This window comes from Sarcophilus harrisii, chromosome 2, assembly GCF_902635505.1.
Source record: "Sarcophilus harrisii chromosome 2, mSarHar1.11, whole genome shotgun sequence".
In the NCBI taxonomy this organism is placed as follows: Eukaryota; Metazoa; Chordata; class Mammalia; order Dasyuromorphia; family Dasyuridae; genus Sarcophilus; species Sarcophilus harrisii.
The window spans coordinates 213603298-213623863 of NC_045427.1; the positions used below are offsets into that span (position 1 = coordinate 213603298).

The following is a 20566-nucleotide window of genomic DNA, read 5'->3' on the forward strand; positions in this document are numbered from 1 at the left end:
GAAAAAAACAATATTTGGGGATAATAAGATAGCAGGAAATACAGAATTAGCAGTCTTAACCATAAATGTGAATGGAGTAAACTCACACATAAAGCAGAGGCAGATAGGAGACTGGATTAAAAGCCAGAATCCTACAATATGTTGTTTACATGAAACACACTTGAAGCAGGGTGATACATACAGAATAAAGGTAAAAGGCTGAAGCAGAATCTATTATGCTTCAGGTGAAGTTAAAAAAGCAGGGGTAGCCATCCTGATCTCAGATCAAGCAAAAGCAAAAATTGATCTAATTAAAAAAGATAAGGAAGGGCACTATATCTTGCTAAAGGGTAACATAGATAACGAAGCATTATCAATATTAAACATATATGAAAAAGTGGTGTAGCAGCTAAATTCTTAAAAGAGAAATTAAGTGAGCTACAAGAAGAAATAGACAGTAAAACTATAATAGTGGGAAATCTCAACCTTGCACTCTCAGAATTAAATCAAACCACAAAACAATTAAGAAAGCAGTTAAAGAGATTAAATAGAATTTTAGAAAAGTTAAATATGATAGATCTTTGGAGAAAACTGAATGGAGACAGAAAGGAGTACACTTTCTTCTCAACAGTTCATGGAACCTATACAAAAATTGACCATATATTAGAACATAAAGACCTCAAATTCAAATCCAGAAAGGCAGAAATAGTAAATTCACCCTTCTCAAAGCATGATGCAATAAAAATTACATTCAATAAAAAGAACTATGGGAAATGAGTGTGAACCACAATATAGCATTTCCATTCCCTCTGTTTTTGTCAGTTTGCATTTTTGATCTTCTCAGGTTATTTTTTACTTTATTTCTAAGTCCGATTTTTCTTGTGCAGAAAAATAATTGTATAGCTATGTATACATATATTGTATTTAACATATACTTTAACATATTTAACATGTATTGGTCATGTTAAATGTCATGCCATGGTGGGGGGCAGGGGGAAGAGAGGGCGAGGAGGGGAAAAGTTGGAACAGAAATTTTTCAAGGGTCAATGCTGAAAAATTACCCATGCATATATCTTGTAAATAAAAAGCTATAATAAAAAATAAATAAACTTAAAAAAAAAAAAATGATTGGGTGAAACAGCAAATCATAGACATAATAATTTCACCCAAGAGAATGACAATTACGTCATACCAAAATGTGCTGGATGCAGCCAAGGTTGTAATAAAGGGAAATTTTATATCTCTAGAGTCTTACTTGCATAAAATAGAGAAAGAGAAAATCAATGAATTAGGCTTACAACTAAAAAAGCTAAAAAAAAAAAAAAAGAACAAATTAAAAACCCCCAAACACACACTAAACTTGAAATTCTAAAAATAAAAGGAGAGATCAATAAAATTGAAAGTAAAAACACTATTGAATTAATAAATAAAACTAAGAGTTGATTTTATGAAAAAAACCAACAAAATAGATGAACCTTTTGTAAATTTGAATAGAAAAAGCAAAGAGGAAAATCAAATTGTTAGTCTTAAGAATGAAAAAGGAGAAAATTTCCACTAATGAAGAGGAAATCAGTGCAATAATTAGGAGTTACTTTGCCCAATTTTATGCCAATAAATTAGATAACTTAAATGAAATGGATGAATGCCTTCAAAAACATAGGTTGCCCAGATTAACAGAGGAAGGAAGTAAATTGGTTAAATAGTCCCATTTTGGAAAAAGAAATAGAACAAGCTATTAATCAACTACCTAAAAAATAATCTCCAGGACCAGATGGATTTACATGCGAATTCTACCAAACATTTAAAGAACAATTAACTCTAATACTACATAAACTATTTGAAAAAATAGGGAATGAAGGAGTTCTACCAAACTCCATTTATGACATAGACATGGTACTGCTACCTAAAGCAGGTAGAAAGAAAATTATAGACCAATCTCCTTATTGAACATTGATCTTAAATAAAATCTTAGCAAAAAGATTACAGAAAATCATCTCTAGGATAATACACCATGATCAAGTAGGATTTACACCAGGAATGCAGGGCTGGTTCAAGATTAGGAAAATGATTAGCATAACTGACTATATCAATAACCAAATTAACAAAAACCATATGATCATCTCAGTAGATGCAGAAAAAGCATTTGATAAAATTCAACACCCATTCCTATTAAAAATACTAGAGAGTATAGGAATAAATGGACTTTTCCTTAAAATAGTCAGTAGCATCTATTTAAAATCATCAGTAAGCATCATATATAATAGGGATAAACTGGAACCATTCCCAATAAAATCAGGAGTGAAACAAGGTTGCCCACTTTCACCATTATTATTCAATATTGTATTAGAAATGCTAGTTTCGGGAATAAGAGATGAAAAAGAAATTAAAGGAATTAGAGTAGGTATTGAAGAAACCAAATTATTATTCTTTGCAGATAATATGATAGTATACTTTGAAAACGCCATAGATCCTACTAAAAAGCTATTAGAAATAATCCACAACTTTAGCAAAGTTGAAGGATACCAAATAAATCCACATAAATCCTCAGCATTTTGATACATCACTAACAGAATCCAACAGCAAGAGATACAAAGAGAAATTCCATTTAAAATAACTGTTGATAGTATAAAATATTTGGGAATCTATCTACCAAGGGAAAGTCAGGAACTTTATGAACAAAATTATAAAACACTTTTCACACAAATAAGGTCAAATCTAAACAATTGGAAAAACATTAAGTGCTCTTGGATAGGTCGAGTGAATATAATAAAGATGATAGTACTACCTAAACTAATCTATTTATTTAGTGCTATACCAATCAGACTCCCAAAAAATTATTTTGGTGACCTAGAAAAAATAACAACAAAATTCATCTGGAAGAACAAAAGGTCAAGAATTTCAAGGGAACTAATGAAAAAAAAAATCAAACAAAGGTGGCCTAGCTGTACCTGATCTAAAACAATATTATAAATCAGTGGCCACCAAAACCATTTGGTATTGACTAAGAAATAGACTAGGTGATCAGTGGAATAGGTTAGGTTCACAGGACAAAACAGTCAATAACTTTAATAATCTAGTGCTTGACAAACCCAAAAACCCCAGCTTTTAGAGCAAGAATTCACTATTTGACAAAAACTGCTAGGAAAATTGGAAATTAGTATGGCAGAAACTAGACATTGACCCATACTTAACACCGTACATCAAGTTAAGATCAAAATGGGTTCATGATCTAGGTAAAAAAAAATGAGATTATAAATAGATTAGAAGAACATAGTATAATTTACTTCTCAGACCTGTGGAGGAGGAAGGAATTCATGACCAAAGAAGAACTAGAGGTCATTGATCATAAAATAGAAAATTTTGATTATATCAAATTAAAAAGCTTTTGTACAAACAAAACTAATGTGGACAAGATTATAAGGGAAGCAAAACACTGGGAAAACATTTTTACAGTTAAAGGTTCTGATAAAGACCTCATCTCCAAAATATATAGAGAATTGATTCTAATTTATAAGAAATCAAGCCATTCTCCAATTGATAAACAGTCAAAGGGTATGAACAGACAATTTTTGGATGAAGTAATTGAAACTATTTCTAGTCATATGAAAAGGGGTTCCAAATCATTGTTAATCAGAGAAATGCACATTAGGACAACTCAGATATCACTACATACCTTTCAGATTGGCTAGAATGACAGGGAAAGATAATGTGGAATGTTGGAGGGGAACGTGGGAAAATTGGGACACTGATACAGTGTTGGTGGAATTGTGAATACATCCAGCCATTCTGGAGAGCAATTTGGAACTATATTCAAAAAGTTATCAAACTGTGCATACCCTTTGATCCAGCAGTGTTAAGACTGGGCTTATATCTCAAAGAGATCTTAAAAGAAGGGAAAGGGACCTGTATGTGCAAGAATGTTTGTGGCAGCCCTTTTCATTCAGGCTAGAAACTATAAATTGAATGGATACCCATTAATTGGAGAACAGCTGAATAAATTGTGGTATATGAATATTATACAATATTATTGTTCAGTAAGAAATGACCAGCAGGATGAATACAGAGAGGCTTGGAGAGACATACATGAACTGATGCTAAATGAAATGAGCAGAACCAGGAGATCATCATACACTTCAACAACAATACTACATGATGATCAATTCTGATGGACATGGCTCTCTTCAACAATGAGAGGATCCAAATCAGTTCCAATTATCTGTAAGGAACAGAACCAACTACACCCAGAGAAAGAACACTGGGGAAATGAGTACAGACCACAATATAACATTTCACTCTTTTATTCTTAGCTTGCATTTTTTTTTTTCTTCTCAGGTTATTTTTAACTTTCTTTCTAAATCTGATCTTCCTCCTGCAACAAGATAACTGTATAAATATGTATACATATCTTGTATTTAACATATATTTTAACATATTTAACATATATGGACTACCTGCCATCTAGAGGAGGGGGTAAAGGGGAAAAGTTGAAACAAGTTTTTGCAAGGGTCAATGTTGAAAAATTACCCATTTGTATGTTTTGTATATAAAAAGCTATTAAAAAAAAAAGACACCAGAACACAGATTAAATACAGGTAACAAAATCTGTGCCTGTAAGATGGATGAAGCAAATTTCTTCTTCTTTTTTTTTTGCTGAGGCAATTGGAGTTAAGTGACTTCCCCAGGATCACACAGCTAGGAAGTGTTAAGTATCTGAAGCTGCATTTGAACTCAGGTCCTCCTGATTTCAGGGCCAGTTATCCACTGAGCCATCTAACTGCCTTATGAAGCAAACTTCTTCTTTTTTTTTCAATTATAACTTTTTATTGACAGATCACATGCCTGAGTAATTTTTTTATAACATTATGCCTTGCACTCATTTCTGTTCCGACTTTTCCCTTCCCTCCCTCCATCCCCTCTCCCCCAGATGGCAAGCAGTCCTATATATGTGAAATATGCCACAGTATATCTAGATACAATATATGTGTGCACAACCAAACAGTTCTCTTGTTGCACAGAAAGAATTTGCTTCAGAAGGTAAAAATAACCCGGGAAGAAAAACAAAAATGCAAGCAGTTTACATTCATTTCCCAGTGTCCTTTCTTTGGGTGTAGCTGCTTCTGTCCATCCTTGATCAATTGAAACTGAGTTAGATCTGTTTGTCGAAGAAATCTACTTCCATCAGAATACATCCTCATATAGTATTGTTGCTGAAGTATATAATGATCTCCTGGTTCTGCTGATTTCACTTAGCATCAGTTCATGTAAGTCTCTCCAAGCCTCTCTGTATTCATCCTGCTGGTCATTTCTTACAGAACAATAATATTTCATTACATTCATATAGCACAATTTATCCAACCATTCTCCAATTGATGGGCATCCATTCATTTTCCAGTTTCTAGCCACTACAAACAGGGCTGCCACAAACATTTTGGCACATATAGGTCCCTTTCCCTTCTTTAGTATCTCTTTGCGGTACAAGCCCAGTAGTAACACTGCTGGATCAAAGAATATGCACAGTTTGATAACTTTTTGAACATAGTTCCAAATTGTGAAGCAAACTTCTTAATGAAAAGTGAGAGACTTAGTGCTGTGTCAGATGTAGCTGTTGTATAGGGTCAGTTTTCTCTAATTGTTTTTCTAGGTTATAAGAGAAGGTTATGTAAGAGAAAGGGTAAAAATCATATCTTGAAATGACTATGACATAAAAACAAAAGAAACTGATAAAAACCAATTCCTATTTAAACAATAAAAATGTTAATAAATAGAACTTGTACATAAAAGTTGAAAAGGGAAATGAGTTAAAAACTTGGAGGTAGTAATCAAGTATGAATTAACTTGTTGGAAGGTTTTAAGAAACTTTAATAACAAACAGGCTGATTTGAGAAACTGATGTTGAGACATGACCAGAACTAGAACATTGTACATAGTATCAGCAAGATCAACTATGATAGATTTAGTTCTTCTCAGCAATGCAGTGATCCAAGAAAGTTCTAATAAACTTAGGATGGAAAATGCCATCTGCATCCAGAGAGAGAACTATAAAGACTAAATACTGATTGAAGCTTACTATTTTCACTTTTTTCCCCTAATAGGTTTCCAAATGCATGTAAAGATAGCTTTTAACATTCATTTATGTAAAATTTTGTGTTCAAAATGTTTTCTCCCTCCTTCCCTTACCTCTCTCCTCCCCAATTCAGGGGGCAATGTGATACAGGCTAAACATATACACAATCATTTTAAACATATTTCCATATTTGCCACGTTGTATGAGAAAAATCAAACCAAAAGGGGAAAAAACCATGAGAAAGAAATGGCAAACAAACAAAAATGAAAATATTATGCTTTGAACTGCACTGTCTCCATAATTCTCTCTCTGGATGTGGATGGAATTTTTCATCCCATAACTATTAGAATTGTCTTGAATCACTTCATTGTTGAAAAGAGCCAAGTCCATCACAGATAATCATCACATAATCTTATTGTTCCTGTATGTTTTTCTGATTCTGCTTACTTCACTCAGTTGTAATCTTAGAAAATGAATATTGAAAACATCTTTGTATATTACTGGATAAATAAAATACTATTGAGGAAAAAAAACCTTAAAAACTAGAAAAAATTACTTGGTTTACAAATCAGATTTTTTTTCCCCTGCTGAGGCAATTGGGGTTAAGTGACTTGCCCAGGGTTACACACCTAGGAAGTGTTAAGTATCTGAGACCAGATTTGAACTCAGGTCCCCCTGACTTCAGGGCTGATGCTCTATCCACTGCGCCACCTAGCTGCCCCCCTTTAAAAAAAAAAATTTTTACTGAATTACCCTATGTATTAGTCTTTGGGGGGGGGGGAAAAATGAAGTCAATAATATGTATACTCCTTACAAAAAGTATGAGATATGTTTTGGCCTCAGCTAAAAGAGATTCCTCTATCTTCAAGTGTCCTTATAGATAGCCTTCTGTCTTATAGCAATTTGTCCTTTGACTAGTAGAGTTCCTCACACACCAGAGCAGATCAGTTCCTCTACAAGATATAGTCTCAAAGTTGCCTTCAGCACCCAGAAGTGACTTGTCATGTGGACATATCAGAGATGGGACAGGAACCTGGGTTACTTCTCTATCCAATCCACCTCACTCCTTCTCTCTCTTCTTTAAAACAATAGCTTGCTGAATTGAAATATTTGCTGAACTGAAATTATCTCTAGAAAATAAATGTATATTCAAGGAATAGACTAAATACTATTTAAATCTCACCTGAGCAGATTGGAAATTGAGTCTAGAAGTCAGCAGTAGTAGTATGACAGGACCACAAACAAGACAGAAAATACTAGCAGGTAAGAATGTAAAACCCTGTCTGCTTCAAAATGAACAAACTCATGATGTGGGAGAGAAAAAAACCAAAGCTGCATCTATCATATCAAAGGGTATGATGAACAAGAGAAAGGCAGTAATTTCAGGGTACTTAAAAACATATAAAGATAATTTCTAAGTGTAATGTAGCTTCAGCAGCACACTGAGCCACAATTACTCTTTATCGTCAATAAGATACCATAGGAAAGGGCAACAAATTCAAGCTGATACTAAGGTCACTATGCTAAAACTCCAATTTCAATGAGAATCCCACAATTACCAACAGGGAACAAGAACTAGCTGAAGATAATTCTTTGTAAATCTATTATATATATGCTGGCCCATCAGAAACTATATTCTGTCCCCCATATAATTGGTGATTTCCTTCCCAATGAGGAAAAGTGCTATATTTCCTCACTCCAACATCCCCTCAGGTACCTGCGGCAGCCCCAGGATCCAAGGCCACAGGCCCCATGTCTTTTCGAAGCCGATCCAGTTGCTCTTTTTGCTGCTGGCTTTGTGTGTGGGCCTGTAGAAAGAGGGAAAAAAATCATGGAAACATCCCCAAAGTAGGAGGAAACTACTAGTCTTTCAAAGAGAGTTTTAACAGCAATAGAAAAACCCAGAGGCCTGTTTGGAAATTAAGGGAAAAAAAGATGTGTATAAAATAGAATGAAGGGACCCCCCCAAAAAATGAGGTTCATGATGTAAAAGACTACAATTGGAACTAAGTAAGATAGATACATGGCACAGGCAGGAAAAATGAAATTCCTGTCAAATACAAGCAGTAGAAAATTCAGTGACAAAGGACTGATCTGGATATATTAGCTTTCAAAATCTTGCTTTAAGAAAAAGTTACGTGAGTTAAGGCTGCCGACTGGTATTCTTGTCTGCATATTTTATGTACTGGGCCACACATACTAAGTAATGTTTGCTCTGATAAGGGTCTCAAAGTCAACAAGTATCTTTCTCTGCATTCCAGTTGATGCTTTTCCTATTCCAAGAGATTTCTAAGAAAGGGGGTTCTACAGTTTAAGCCACAACCTCACAATCAGGAAAGCAAACTTCAATGTGGAAAACAGGAAGAAAGAAGTATATGTTCAAAAAGGAAAAGCAGTAATTTTCTACAATTAATTTCTTGGCAACCCACCTCCCCAGCTTTATTTTATACTTACTTCTCTACAACTGAAATCCAAATTGAAATACCTGCTACTCCCTAACTAACTCTCATCCATATAGACCACCTCTATGCTTGGAATGTATGGCTCTCTTATTAATAACAGCTCATGCTAATTGTTAATTCAAACTTACAAAAAAGTTTGCTCTTATTATCCCTGTTTTATAGATGAAAAAAAGAAGGGTAAAAAAAGTTAAGAGATTCAGGGTCACACAGATGTTCTAAGAAGCAGAATTCACATACTCTACCATTATTCTCCTCTGCCTCTTCAGAAATGGCTTTTTCAAATGATTTATTTTCCTTCAAGGCTTAACACAGGGACCACCTGCTCCATGTAGTCTTCCCCTAAAATCCCCAAACTCCTCTTCTTCAAATATAACAAGAACATTTTGTCTGATCTCTCTTTTGTCTTTTTCCCTGTCCTCTTTTCTCCATATCCCATATAAATCATCTGTCTATAATTGTAAAGGGCTGAAACTCTGAGTTGATGCACTGAGGTAGGATAACAGAGCACTTAAGGCTAACTACTGATTGATAAATACTCTATTAGCATATGCTTGGAAAAATGGCCGTTCCCACTAGTCTGGTTCAATCTTTTGGTGTATACAGACAATCGTGGGAGGAATTAGGGGGTGGAATAAGACAAGTCAGAGTCACTTGGCAGGTGGAGGTGGAAAAGGAAGGTCAGGGAGATCCTATGTCCTTTCCCTTCACTTCCACCCCTAAAGACCAAGAATAAAGACCAAAAACTTGCTTATCCTGACTCCAGCTGATTTTAAGGTATCTAGGGTGCTAACTTGGTCTTCACATATAATTACTATCTTTCCCTCCCACCCCCCACCCCAGGATAAAGCCTAGGAGGAGAGAGGCTATTTCATTTTCATTTTTATAATCCCAATAGTGCCTTGCACATAGTGGGTACTCAAATAATTGCTGAATTAAATTTGTTGTTTAAAACATCACAAAGAAACCCAATTTTCAAATGGGAGATTAAAAAATCAGAACTTGCGGTATTATGATAGAAGGAAGAAAAGATGGCTGTGGAACCTGTAGACCATGAGTCACTTTGTAACCAAAACAAAGCCCATCAACCTCTCAGTAATATGAACAGATACTTTGATCACTTTCTGCAGCCTAGCTGGGAAGAAACTGCTTTGAAAACTATAAAATGATACTTAACTATAACCTATTATTACTCTATGTGAAGAAAAGCTATAAGATAGCTCATACAACATACTAATTTAAATGAAAAGAAACGGGCACCTGCAAAGTGCCTTGAAATCCATGAAAAGAAGCTAGTGACCTATGGGGTGTTAAGAAAATAGCCTTTCTTACCAATGTTTTCTTCAAACGCTCATATTCAGGACGATACTCCCTAGAAAGAAAAAATTCTTTTTAAATGCTTTGCCTCCATAGTAATCTATCCTAGGCCAACCAGCTAGAACTTCCATCACCAAAGAGTAGACAATAAGCAAATGTAGTTAAATAAAGGGGTCTGTCTAAACCTAAGGCTACTGAACCCCAACAGGAGAAACACCACTATGAATGGGCAAAACTCCAGAATAACTAACTTGCCCATGAAACTAGGAAGTGTAAATAATTTTTGTCTAAATGATTTGCTTCCCTAGAGATGTAAACATTGAGTGGAGGCTTCTTTAAAAAGGAAAGAATGTCTACTGGCTTAAGAAATCTTGACATGGAACTGTGATGCACCTGAACAATAAGCAAGCTGAGTGAGATAAAGTCCTTGTCTGAAGAACCAACAAAATGTGCCTGACAACTACAGTGGCCCAGGTGTAAAACTAATCAAAGACACAGTTCAGGGAAGGGGGAAGGGAGGGAAGAGGAAAAAATACATAAAGGAGTTTTTTTGTGGAGTAAACAGGTTTATGGATTATTGACAACCTACTTTTCTAAAAAGATCAGATGTCACCCAGTAAATGGGAGTGTAGGAAAAGAATATATGTATATAATATGAACCAAATGTATAAATGGAGAAAACCTAAATGCCTGGCCAAAAAAAGGTTCCTCATCCCAGAAGTGTGGATCCCAATGCAGCTACCAATAACACCTTCCCTTCTTACCTTTCATATTCTTCTACGGCACTAGAGACTTGCACAAAGAGTTCTTCTAAGCCTGTGCCCAGGACAGCAGACACCCCTACCACCTGCCAAAAGCACCCCAGAATCCTATGAGTAAATCATTGAAAAACTTGGCTTTATCTTCTAATTTTGAAAGACTTGTGAATTCTGATCAAGTAAATGAACACTCACGATCCCACAGTGAAACACTACTCCCTTCCTGTGCGGTGATGATTTCAAAATGCAGAATAAGACTCACATTTTGAAATATAGCCATTATGAGAATTTGTTTCGCTTGATATGTATATTTATTATAAGGATTTTAAAATTTTTTTCCAGTGGGGAGAAGGGAGACAAGATAAATGGGAGAGAAAAAAAATTAAATGCTTGATAATTTTTTTAATGACAAATTTTTTAAATTTCATCTTTTTTATGTTTTATTTAAATAGGTTTTTTTGGGGGGGGTTTGTTTTAGTGTTCAAGGGGAAAAGGTCTGGTCCCTTTAAAAAGCCTAAAGAAGAAAAGTTTTTAAAAACCTACACACAGAGCAGAAATACACAATACTTTGGCAAAAAGAACTTTCCAGTAATAACAGAAATGAAAAAAAAAATCAATTAGAAGTGAACAGAAGCACACAAGTCCCTTTATGATTTAACATCACTTCATTTTACAAATCTACTACTGTCACCCACTAACTGTAGCTTTTCTTTCCTTGAAATGTCCTTTCATCCAACACCTCGCCTATTAAGCAGATCCATTCTAAGTCCGGTAAACATACAGCTACCTCAAGTAGGTTTTCTGGTTCCCCTCTCTACATCAACCTGTCAGAAAGTATTCATTCCCTCCTTTTTATCCTTCACAAGATGATTTTGGTACAGGTCTAATCATATCATTCTCTACTCAAACCTCACTGAGGAGAAGGAAAAAGAGAAAGGAAGTAAAAAGAACAAGCATTTATTAAGTGCCTACTTACTATGTGCCAGGCACTGTGATAAGTTTTAAAGTTATTATTTTATTTCATCTTCCCAACAACCTTGGAAGATAAGATGTTATTACATCCATTTCACAGTTAAGAGAATTATGATAAAATGCAAGATAATATTCTATGTATAAAGTTTAAGTCTTCTATGTATAAAGTAGAATGGAAAGCCAAGGTTTAGTTAAGCAGCCAAAAAACAGTTGAGTATATAGATATCAACTGTTTATATTCCTTTAAATTCTTTTCTAAATTGCATATTGCAAAAAATAATGTGGATTATTTGTGGATAACAAAGGATAAAACCAGGAATTTAGTTTATAACCCAAACTTTTTTGAAGTTATTTCTAACTATGTCTATTTACTTGACCTATTCAAAGAAAAGAACTATTAAAGCTTTCGCTCTGTTCTAAGATTTAAATCAAAGATGATCCTTTCCTGATACTTCTAATCATTTTAAAAATGAAAAAGAATGGAGGTAAAGACTTACTCTGAGTGAATTATAAAACTCATCCAACACCAGACTCATAGAGCGAGTCAGATTACTGACATATGTAGTTTCTTGATTTAAGGCATCTTGGAAAGTTTCAAAATCCTGCATCCATTCCACTGCAAAGCTGTGATCAATGATGTCAGTCTGCACCAGACAGAAAATCGAATAACTTCAGAATTAAGGACATTTTCCATTTAATAGATAAATGGAAAATGACAAGAACAAAAGCAATGGATCACATGAGCACGAAAGCAAAATTACATATTTAAGAAAATAAAAAATCTCATACCTAAAAATCATGATAAGCATTAGATTGAAAAAGGTTTGTCAGGGAATTAAAACTGTTATCAATCCAAACTTGGACTATGTGAAACTAATAGTCTCAAGAGTCTTCTGCTGAAAGATTTTGCCTGACTTCCATATTTCTTCCAGGAAACCAGTCAAGAAAATTGAGTCATCCCTAACTCCTCCATTGCCTTTTCTCGGAAGTTCAACTACAAGCTACTGGTAGATTTTTCTTTTGAATATCTTAAATCAAATCCTTGTCCATTTTCATGGCCATTACCTATGATCAAGTACTTCATCCTCCTCCCCATTTTTAGCCAGACACAGACCTCCTAAATTTCTTTCCCCCACTCAATACCTCAATTCCCGTTGATGTTACTAGTATCTTGGTAACTCCCCTGGCAACCACTGACTTGTGCCTTTGGTCTTCCCCTGTTTAAATGACAATTTCTTGAGGGGAAGGACTGTCTTGGTACTTGTTTTCATAGCCACCAAATTCAGAACAATTCCTGGCATGTAACAAGTGCTTTAAAAAGTGCTTATGTTCATTCATATCACTTTCCTACTCAAAAATTTGGAAAGGTTTTTTATTTTATGTTCACCCCTTTTAAAAGGGATACTGCTTTTTATGGGATCAAGTGTAAACATATCTCTGATATTCAAGGGCTTTCATAAATGACCTCAAATCAACTCCTACTATTGCTTTATGTAAACCTTCCAAGTGAGATATTCTAGTCTCACTCATTCTAGTCAACACAAAAATGTACTTATATCACATCCATCTTTTAACACTCAACCCTGATCTCACCTCTTCTGTCAACATAGTTCCCAGTAGGTAAGAGGATCTTAATGAATGTTTGCTGAACTGAAGATGTTCTAAATCATCCAAGCTAAATGACCTTTCTTCTGAGTACTAATTGTATGCAAATATCATATACTTCATCTCTAAAATTTTATTTATTTTTTGCCTCAATTAGAAAATATAATAACAGGAAGAGTCACAAATTCCTGTTTGTGAGAAACCAACAATTTACCAATAAAAATGCTAACATCCCCTGTTGCTAACGAATATATTTAAGATCAGTAAACATAAGTAATTATTTTCTCTAGCAAGCCAACTAAGTTTTTTCTTTTTAAAAGTTATCTCCAATGCAAATTAAGAGAACTCTGAAGTACTACTATACAATTCTTAGCTTGGCTAAGATGCCAGGAAAAAATAATGATAAATGTTGCAGGGGATATATCCCAAAGAGATGATTAAAAAAAAAAAAAAAAAAAAAAAAAAAAAAAAAAAAAAAAAAAAAAAAAAAAAAAAAAAGGAAAAGGACTCATATGTGCAAAAATGTTTGTAGCAGCCCTTTTTGTAGTGACAAAGAACTGGAAACTGAGTGGCTGCCCATCAGTTGGGAAATAGCTGAATAAGTTTTGGTATATGAATGTTATTATTGCTCTGTAAGAAATGATCAGCAAGATAATTTCAGGAAGATCTGGGCAGAATTACATGAACTGATGCTAAGTGAAGTGAGCAGAACCAGGAGAGCATTGTACATGGCAACAAGATGATTATATGATAATCAACATGGCTCTTTTCAACGATGTGGTGATTCAGGCCAACTCCAACAGACGTGATGGAGAGAGCCATTTGCATCTAGAAAAAGGACTATGGGGACTGAATGTGGATCACCTTTTTTTGTTATTATTGTTGTTGTTTGCTTTTTTTTTTTTCTTTTTTCCCTTTTGATCTGCTTTTTCTTGTGCAGCATGTTTAGAAGAATTGCACATGTTTAATCAATATGATTAAATGGTCCAATGATGGATTACTTGCTGTCTAGAGGAAAGGGCAGAGGGGGAGGGAAGGACAAAAATTTACAACACAAAGTTTTGCAAGGGTGAGTTAAAAACTATCTTTGCATGTATTTTGAAAAATAAAAGGTTATTATTATTTTCTTAAAAATCTCCACATACAACAAATCATTCACACTCTTCTTCCCTCCTCCCTACCAGATCAATAGGTAATCTAAATGAAGTATTACTATGTCACAATTTGTAGTTGCTGCACAAATATTTCCCATGTTCCCATGGTAGCAGCTAAATAGGAGATAGAAAGGAAGCCTCCAGTGCTTCCTTGACTAGAGGGAGTGGGATCACTTGTATAACCTGGGAGTAGAAGTTGTTTAGCTATAGATCCAGAAGCTAACATAGAGGAATTTTTCCACAAACAGTACTTCTTTCTCCCTATTATGCATATACTCTATCTGAGGAGCTTCTTCAGACATCCCGCGGCAGACTTATTAGACAAATGGATACTTTTTTTTAGAGAGATCTCATAGCCTATTCTCCTCTTCTAGCAAAGCAGAGGCCTGACTCTACCCTACAGTAATCCTGCTTACCCACCAAATCTCTCCTCAAGAAAGCACTAAAAAGAGATGATCATCCTTTCAACAGCTTAGACACTGAATATCATCTTTAATTTGTACATTTTGAACAGGACTTTAGAAATCACTTGGTCCTCTGCCCGATGAGGAGATGGAAGCCCCAACAGGTTAAATGATGTGTCCAAGATCACACAGACAACAGAAGGGTTTAGGTCTAGAACCTCTCAATCCAGTGCCCATCCACATGAGGCTAAAAGACACCTACCTTGTTCATGACCACAATGAAAGGCAACTTGGTTTTATACAGGATACTGAAAAAACAATCAAGCAACAGTTAATAATAACTAGCATCCAGGCAAAGTGAAGTATGTGGTCAGTATCCAAGTACTACCTTTAGCTTAGAATGAAACTTTTCTAAGAGGAAAATTAACTCCCTCTCTGAAGACAACAACACAAACCCAAGCACATCTCAATATACCTGGCAACGTCAGATTTTAATGTTGTTAATTTGCAATTGATTGCAAAGGTATTAGTTATTTCATACAGCTGATATAGAGGTGAAAACGTCATTGCTAGAATGATCAGTGTTGGCTGAGGAAGAGGGATGACAATATACTTTCCTCCTCTGGGTAGAAATGGTAAATTATGGATGCAGAATTGTTGCATTTAAACAATCAGAAAGCATTTATCAAGGGCATACTATATCCCATTCACTGTCAGATGCAGCTGGATTGCTAGTTTTGATTAGTGGTTTTTCTTGTGATAAGCAAGTAAGGACTAAAAGAGAAGCAGCACTACAGTGGCATTGGGAGTTGAGCTCACTGGGAACAGGTAATGAAAAAAAAAAAAAGAGCCAATCATTTTTAAAAACTCCACTCTTCCTAGTAACATAATAAAGTTTCTAGTCAACCAGTTTGACTTGCTACATCTATAACAAAGGTGATACTTTCAAGAACCTCCAAATACAAATTCTCTTAATATGTAATAGTTTGTTCTGACCCAGCTTTTCATTTTCTAATGTCTCTACTTACATTTAAGCTAGCACAGTGGCCCTAGCCTATTGCTACTAACCATGATTAGTTTTGCTAATTCACCTATTTCTGCTATAAAATATCAGTTCTCAGTCTGAAAGGGAGTATTTTAGGCCTATACACTCAGTGGAGTGGAATGTCCTTGTTCACAATCCCCCTCAGATGAGCATTATGAGACCCTATTTATATAATTCTCAAGTTGGTGAGCCCAAGCTAGGGAATTCCTAGGGACAAGAAGCTTCAACAAAGAATCTTCTTAAAATCAACAAGAGGACTAAAATGGGAGGGCATGTTGCAGTGGTACACTGTGCCTTCCAGGGAGCCTTACCTGCATGCATACAACATGTTGGACATGAAGGTAACAGGGTTGGTGCTTCTAGATGTATCCATTACATAAATGACAATTGTTGGAAAGGAGGAAGCCTAAAGAAACAAGGTGAGTCAAATCCTAATCAGAGGGGCAATTGCTTGATCCCAAATCACTCCATTACCTACCCAAGCAAAGGACATCCTGCTCTTTTTTCCATGCTTCAAAGTACTGGGCTATGGATCTGAAACTCAGCTCAGGTGCTTCCTCCTTCATGAAGCCCTCCTTGATATCTTCCCCACCCTGACCCCAAGTAGGGTTTAGTGATCTTCCCTTATCAAAAATCCCTTTACTAACTTATCTATACATATGCTCGGTCCTATTCTTTCCCCCAACAGATATAAACCACTTGTGGGCAGACTCTTGATTTTGTATTTTCCTTATTTAGCTCAGTGTTTGGCACATAGGTGGAACATAATTTTTGTTAAAATGAACTGAAAATTGGGGTTTATCACCTAATCACTCCCCAACTATGATCTCTCACTCACAGGGTTAAAAACAAGACTCACCAAGGCTTCAGTGATAATTGTACCAGAAGCTGACCAAGTGAACACCTCAATCTGTCCAGGTGTATCAATCAAAACGTATCTGTTTCAAAGACAAATAAATATTACAACTATGTAATAAAATATTCTGAAGGATTTATAATAGCCACTGCATAGAAAACTAAAAATACTAAGCTATATAATAGCTTAATACACAATATTGTTGACTCTTAAAATCAGACACCCAGTAATTTTAGATAGCACCAAAGTTCCAGTGGAGAAATACAAATAAAACATAGATATTATTAATTTGTGGTTTTCCAAGTCAATATTCAATTTCTCTTTGAGACCACTAGTTTAGACCCCAAATTCTTAAAAGTCTGGTTTGTGACCCCACATATATGGATGGTCTCATGGACTTGCAAAACTGTGATTTATTATCAGTAAATGTTTAGTTTATATATATATTTTATATACCTAAATGTCTAAAGTAATATAAAAATTTCTTAGGCAAAAAGGGGTAGTGAGGGGAAAATTTTTAAGAAGCCCCAGTACAGAGCTATTAAAAAAATCCATGGGTCAGATAAGCATTGCAGTAAGCCACTATCTAGTAGAAAATACTGAATAAAAAGATTATACAAAACTTTCATTGTTACCTTTCTAAGCAAAATTATCACTCAGAAAGTGCTTAACAAAATTGGCATTCTCTCTCTTTGAGCTCTGTGAGTTTTATTTACGTAAATTTAAGTGGAAAGGATGACTCAGAAAAGACAGACGAGAAAAAAAGGACCAAAGTAATGGTGCTCAGAAGGCAGGGAAGGAAGGCTTCCCAAGGGTACAGTAGGAGGCAAAAGACATAGGCCAGGCAATATCCCCACTATAAGACTCTCTTTTCATCAGTGACCTAAAGCATCTCTAGATGCTGATCTCTAGATCTCTAGAAGAACTTAGGAATTATCTAAGAATGTTCAGTTTAACAGTTTATTGCATATGGTTTTATGCAGTTCCTTAATTATTCATTTCTATTTGTTTCATATGTGTAATTTTTATCTGCTTCAAAAAAGAAGGCAAGAATCTAACGAAAGTTTTCTTTTATATGTCCCATAGTGCTCAGCACAGTGAGCGTATTAGACACATATAAGGTGTTTAAAAAATACTTCTTGTATTTAATATGTATTGGACTACATGCTAGCTAGGGGAAAGGGTGGGTGGAGGGAAAGAGGGGAAAATTTGCAACAAGAGATTATGCAAGGATCAATGTTGGAAAAATTACCCCATGCATATGTTTTGTAAATAAAAAGCTTTAATAAAAATTTTTTTTAAAAAGTAGGAAAAAAAATACTTGTTGATGTAAAAGTTACTCACTGAGACATATTCTGGGACTTCTCAATAAACTTCATGACCTAAAAGGAAAAAGAAAAGGTTCCTGAAGATCTTTAAGACATATATGAGTCAGAGATCCTCTCATGACAGCAGCAGCATACAAGATTCCTAGGTGGCAAATACATGATTAATTTTAGGGTGTCATATACTCCAGACATTTCTCCCATTTCATGTCCTCCTATTCTCATAATAAATCACACACAGGTCCAAGTGACTTTGAAAAAAAAAAAAAAAACCAAAAAGACTTTCAGGTTTATAAAATAGTTTCTATGTTTTCTCATTTGGTCCTTGTGATAAACCCATAAGGTAGACACAGGCATTATTACTCTCATTTTATAGGATTCTGAGACTCAAAAGGTAGACTGATTTATTCACAATCACACAATACTGAAGGCAGGACATAAAGCTAGGTCTAACACCCAGCCTAGAGCTCTTTTCTCTACACCATGCTCTTAAAGATCAATTATTTAAATAAAAATTACAACATTTATATAGCACTTTAAAGTGTGCAAAGTGATTGTATATATTAGCTCATCTGATACCTATAAAACCTTTGTGAGAAAGGGAATATTACCACCTACCTTTTATAGATGAAGAAACTGAGGCTGAGAAAAGTTAATAGAATCACACAGTTAGTTTGCAGCTAAGGCAAGATTTGAATGCAAGTCTTCTTGCTTAGTGCAGGGAAGTCCAGCACTATTCTATTGTACTACTGTAAGGTAGCAATATGGTAGGGGTTCCAGTAATCAGGATTTAGAGCTGAGAAACCCAGTTCAAAAATCTGACTTTGGTCAAGGTATCTGAGCCTGCTATTACCATTTTGTGAAGTAGAGAAAGCAAAAATCTCATGATAGAACTATTAATAGATTAGTGATCATAAAATTTTATACTTTATATTAATAAACACTTACCCTTCATCCACAGTGTGCCCACCAATGTAAGATCAGAATGCAAGTCAGTAACAGAACAGAATTAGAACCTTGGACTTTATGGCTATAAATATTAAATATGAAGTAATAACAATAATTGCTCTGTTTCATACTCCAGGATTTCTTTCCCAATTGTTTTCATATGCATATATAATCTTATTTTTATCAAACAAAAAGCCTTATGAGGTGTAAAAGATAGTTGAACAAATAAACACAGAACGTTTTGAGTGACTTACCTAAGTCTACATGTCTAGAAAGACAGAGAGGTGGTATCAGAACTAAATCTCCTGAATCTTGAGCCCAAAGTTTTTCCCACTCTACCATAGTAATCTTTCCTTACAGTTTTACTCAGTTAAAGCATTCGAACTAAAACAACTTTTGTGATTTCTTATATTTTATGTTCAGATTTACTAAGATCCTTTCCTCATAAAGTGGTCAAACTCAAGCAAATAAGATTCACAATCTTATTGTACTACAGAAGGGGAGAGATGCCTACCTGATCAAACCTGGTAGCAAAGAGATTAAGGGAGGTCACTATGCCGCCATTGGGTCCAAGTCCATATCTAAATACAAGTTTAGGAATTCAAATGTTTACAACAATTCAACAGAGTTCATATTTAATGTGCCATAGAGACAAACATCACTCTGACATTAACCTAACAGAGAAACGCTTTGAAAAACTGCAAATTCAATCCCAAATTAACACAGAAGTTTCTAAATTAATTATATTATCTTTTCCAGACCCAGCCTTCATTTTTATCCCTTAAAAATTAGTTATTTTATTATATTCACATATTTGAACTAGCATTTATCATGAAATATGAACTATACTACAAGTCTTTTACATTTATAAACTTACCCAGAAAAAAACAAATAGGAGTTAAGAAACACTAGTACACATATGAAAAAGGATACTGTTTCATGACTTCCTTGTACTTCACTGTGTCTCGAATATCTAAAATAATAATCATAATAATAATCAGACCCACATTTGGAAGATCTCATTCTTTTAGAATATAACATTTTAAAGCATTGCTCAAAAATATAGAGCAATTAAGTAACTTCTATTTCTTTTTAAATGAAGAATTTCTCTCTCACCATCAGAATTGGAAACAGAATGGGTAAAGAAACAGTGTTACATGAAGGAAGAATAAAATGGGTAGTTTCAATCTATTAACCCTTATTATTCCTGATATTATTCCTCCTCTCTCTCAGCAGGTACTAGCAGTCAGACTTCTAAGCTACCTTAGACAATTTCCTGTTGGACCAGTTTTTCATACTGGGTCTCCTTGGGTACAAAGGTATAATTATCAAAGCAGTTTATACAGTAACCTGGAAGTTCACAAAGAGAAAAGGGAACTTCCAGTTACAGGGCAGTGATGTTCCCATGGAATGGTGGGCTGGAGTAGAATTAGGAAATGTACAAAATTTTTCTTTCAGGGCCAAAATTCAAAGACAAATTACCCAAATATGAACATGACATTTAGAATTAAGTTACAAATTTCATTCTGTTTCCCTACTTCCCAACTCCTTCTAAGGAATGAATGTATCAATTCAATTCAGCAAAAACTTATTAAATGTTTATTTAACAAAGGAAAATACTCTACTAGTTACTGGGAATACAGAGGTGATTTTGTCCTTGAGTAGTTATAATCTAAGGGG

The 20566-nt window shown here is 34.8% G+C and overlaps 1 protein-coding gene across 1 annotated transcript in view; it reads right to left on the reverse strand.

Moving 5' to 3' along the window:
* Positions 1–20566, reverse strand: part of GPN1 (GPN-loop GTPase 1) — a 30114-nt gene that overhangs the window by 5005 nt on the left and 4543 nt on the right. Inside the window, exons 3-12 of the mRNA XM_031951344.1 lie at positions 19820–19859; positions 19401–19467; positions 17958–17995; positions 16617–16695; positions 16069–16163; positions 14975–15020; positions 12047–12193; positions 10584–10666; positions 9835–9874; positions 7761–7851 (exon numbers count right to left, since the gene is read on the reverse strand). Of these exons, the coding sequence (XP_031807204.1) occupies positions 7761–7851; positions 9835–9874; positions 10584–10666; positions 12047–12193; positions 14975–15020; positions 16069–16163; positions 16617–16695; positions 17958–17995; positions 19401–19467; positions 19820–19859 (726 nt within the window). The remainder of the gene's footprint in view (positions 1–7760; positions 7852–9834; positions 9875–10583; positions 10667–12046; positions 12194–14974; positions 15021–16068; positions 16164–16616; positions 16696–17957; positions 17996–19400; positions 19468–19819; positions 19860–20566) is intronic.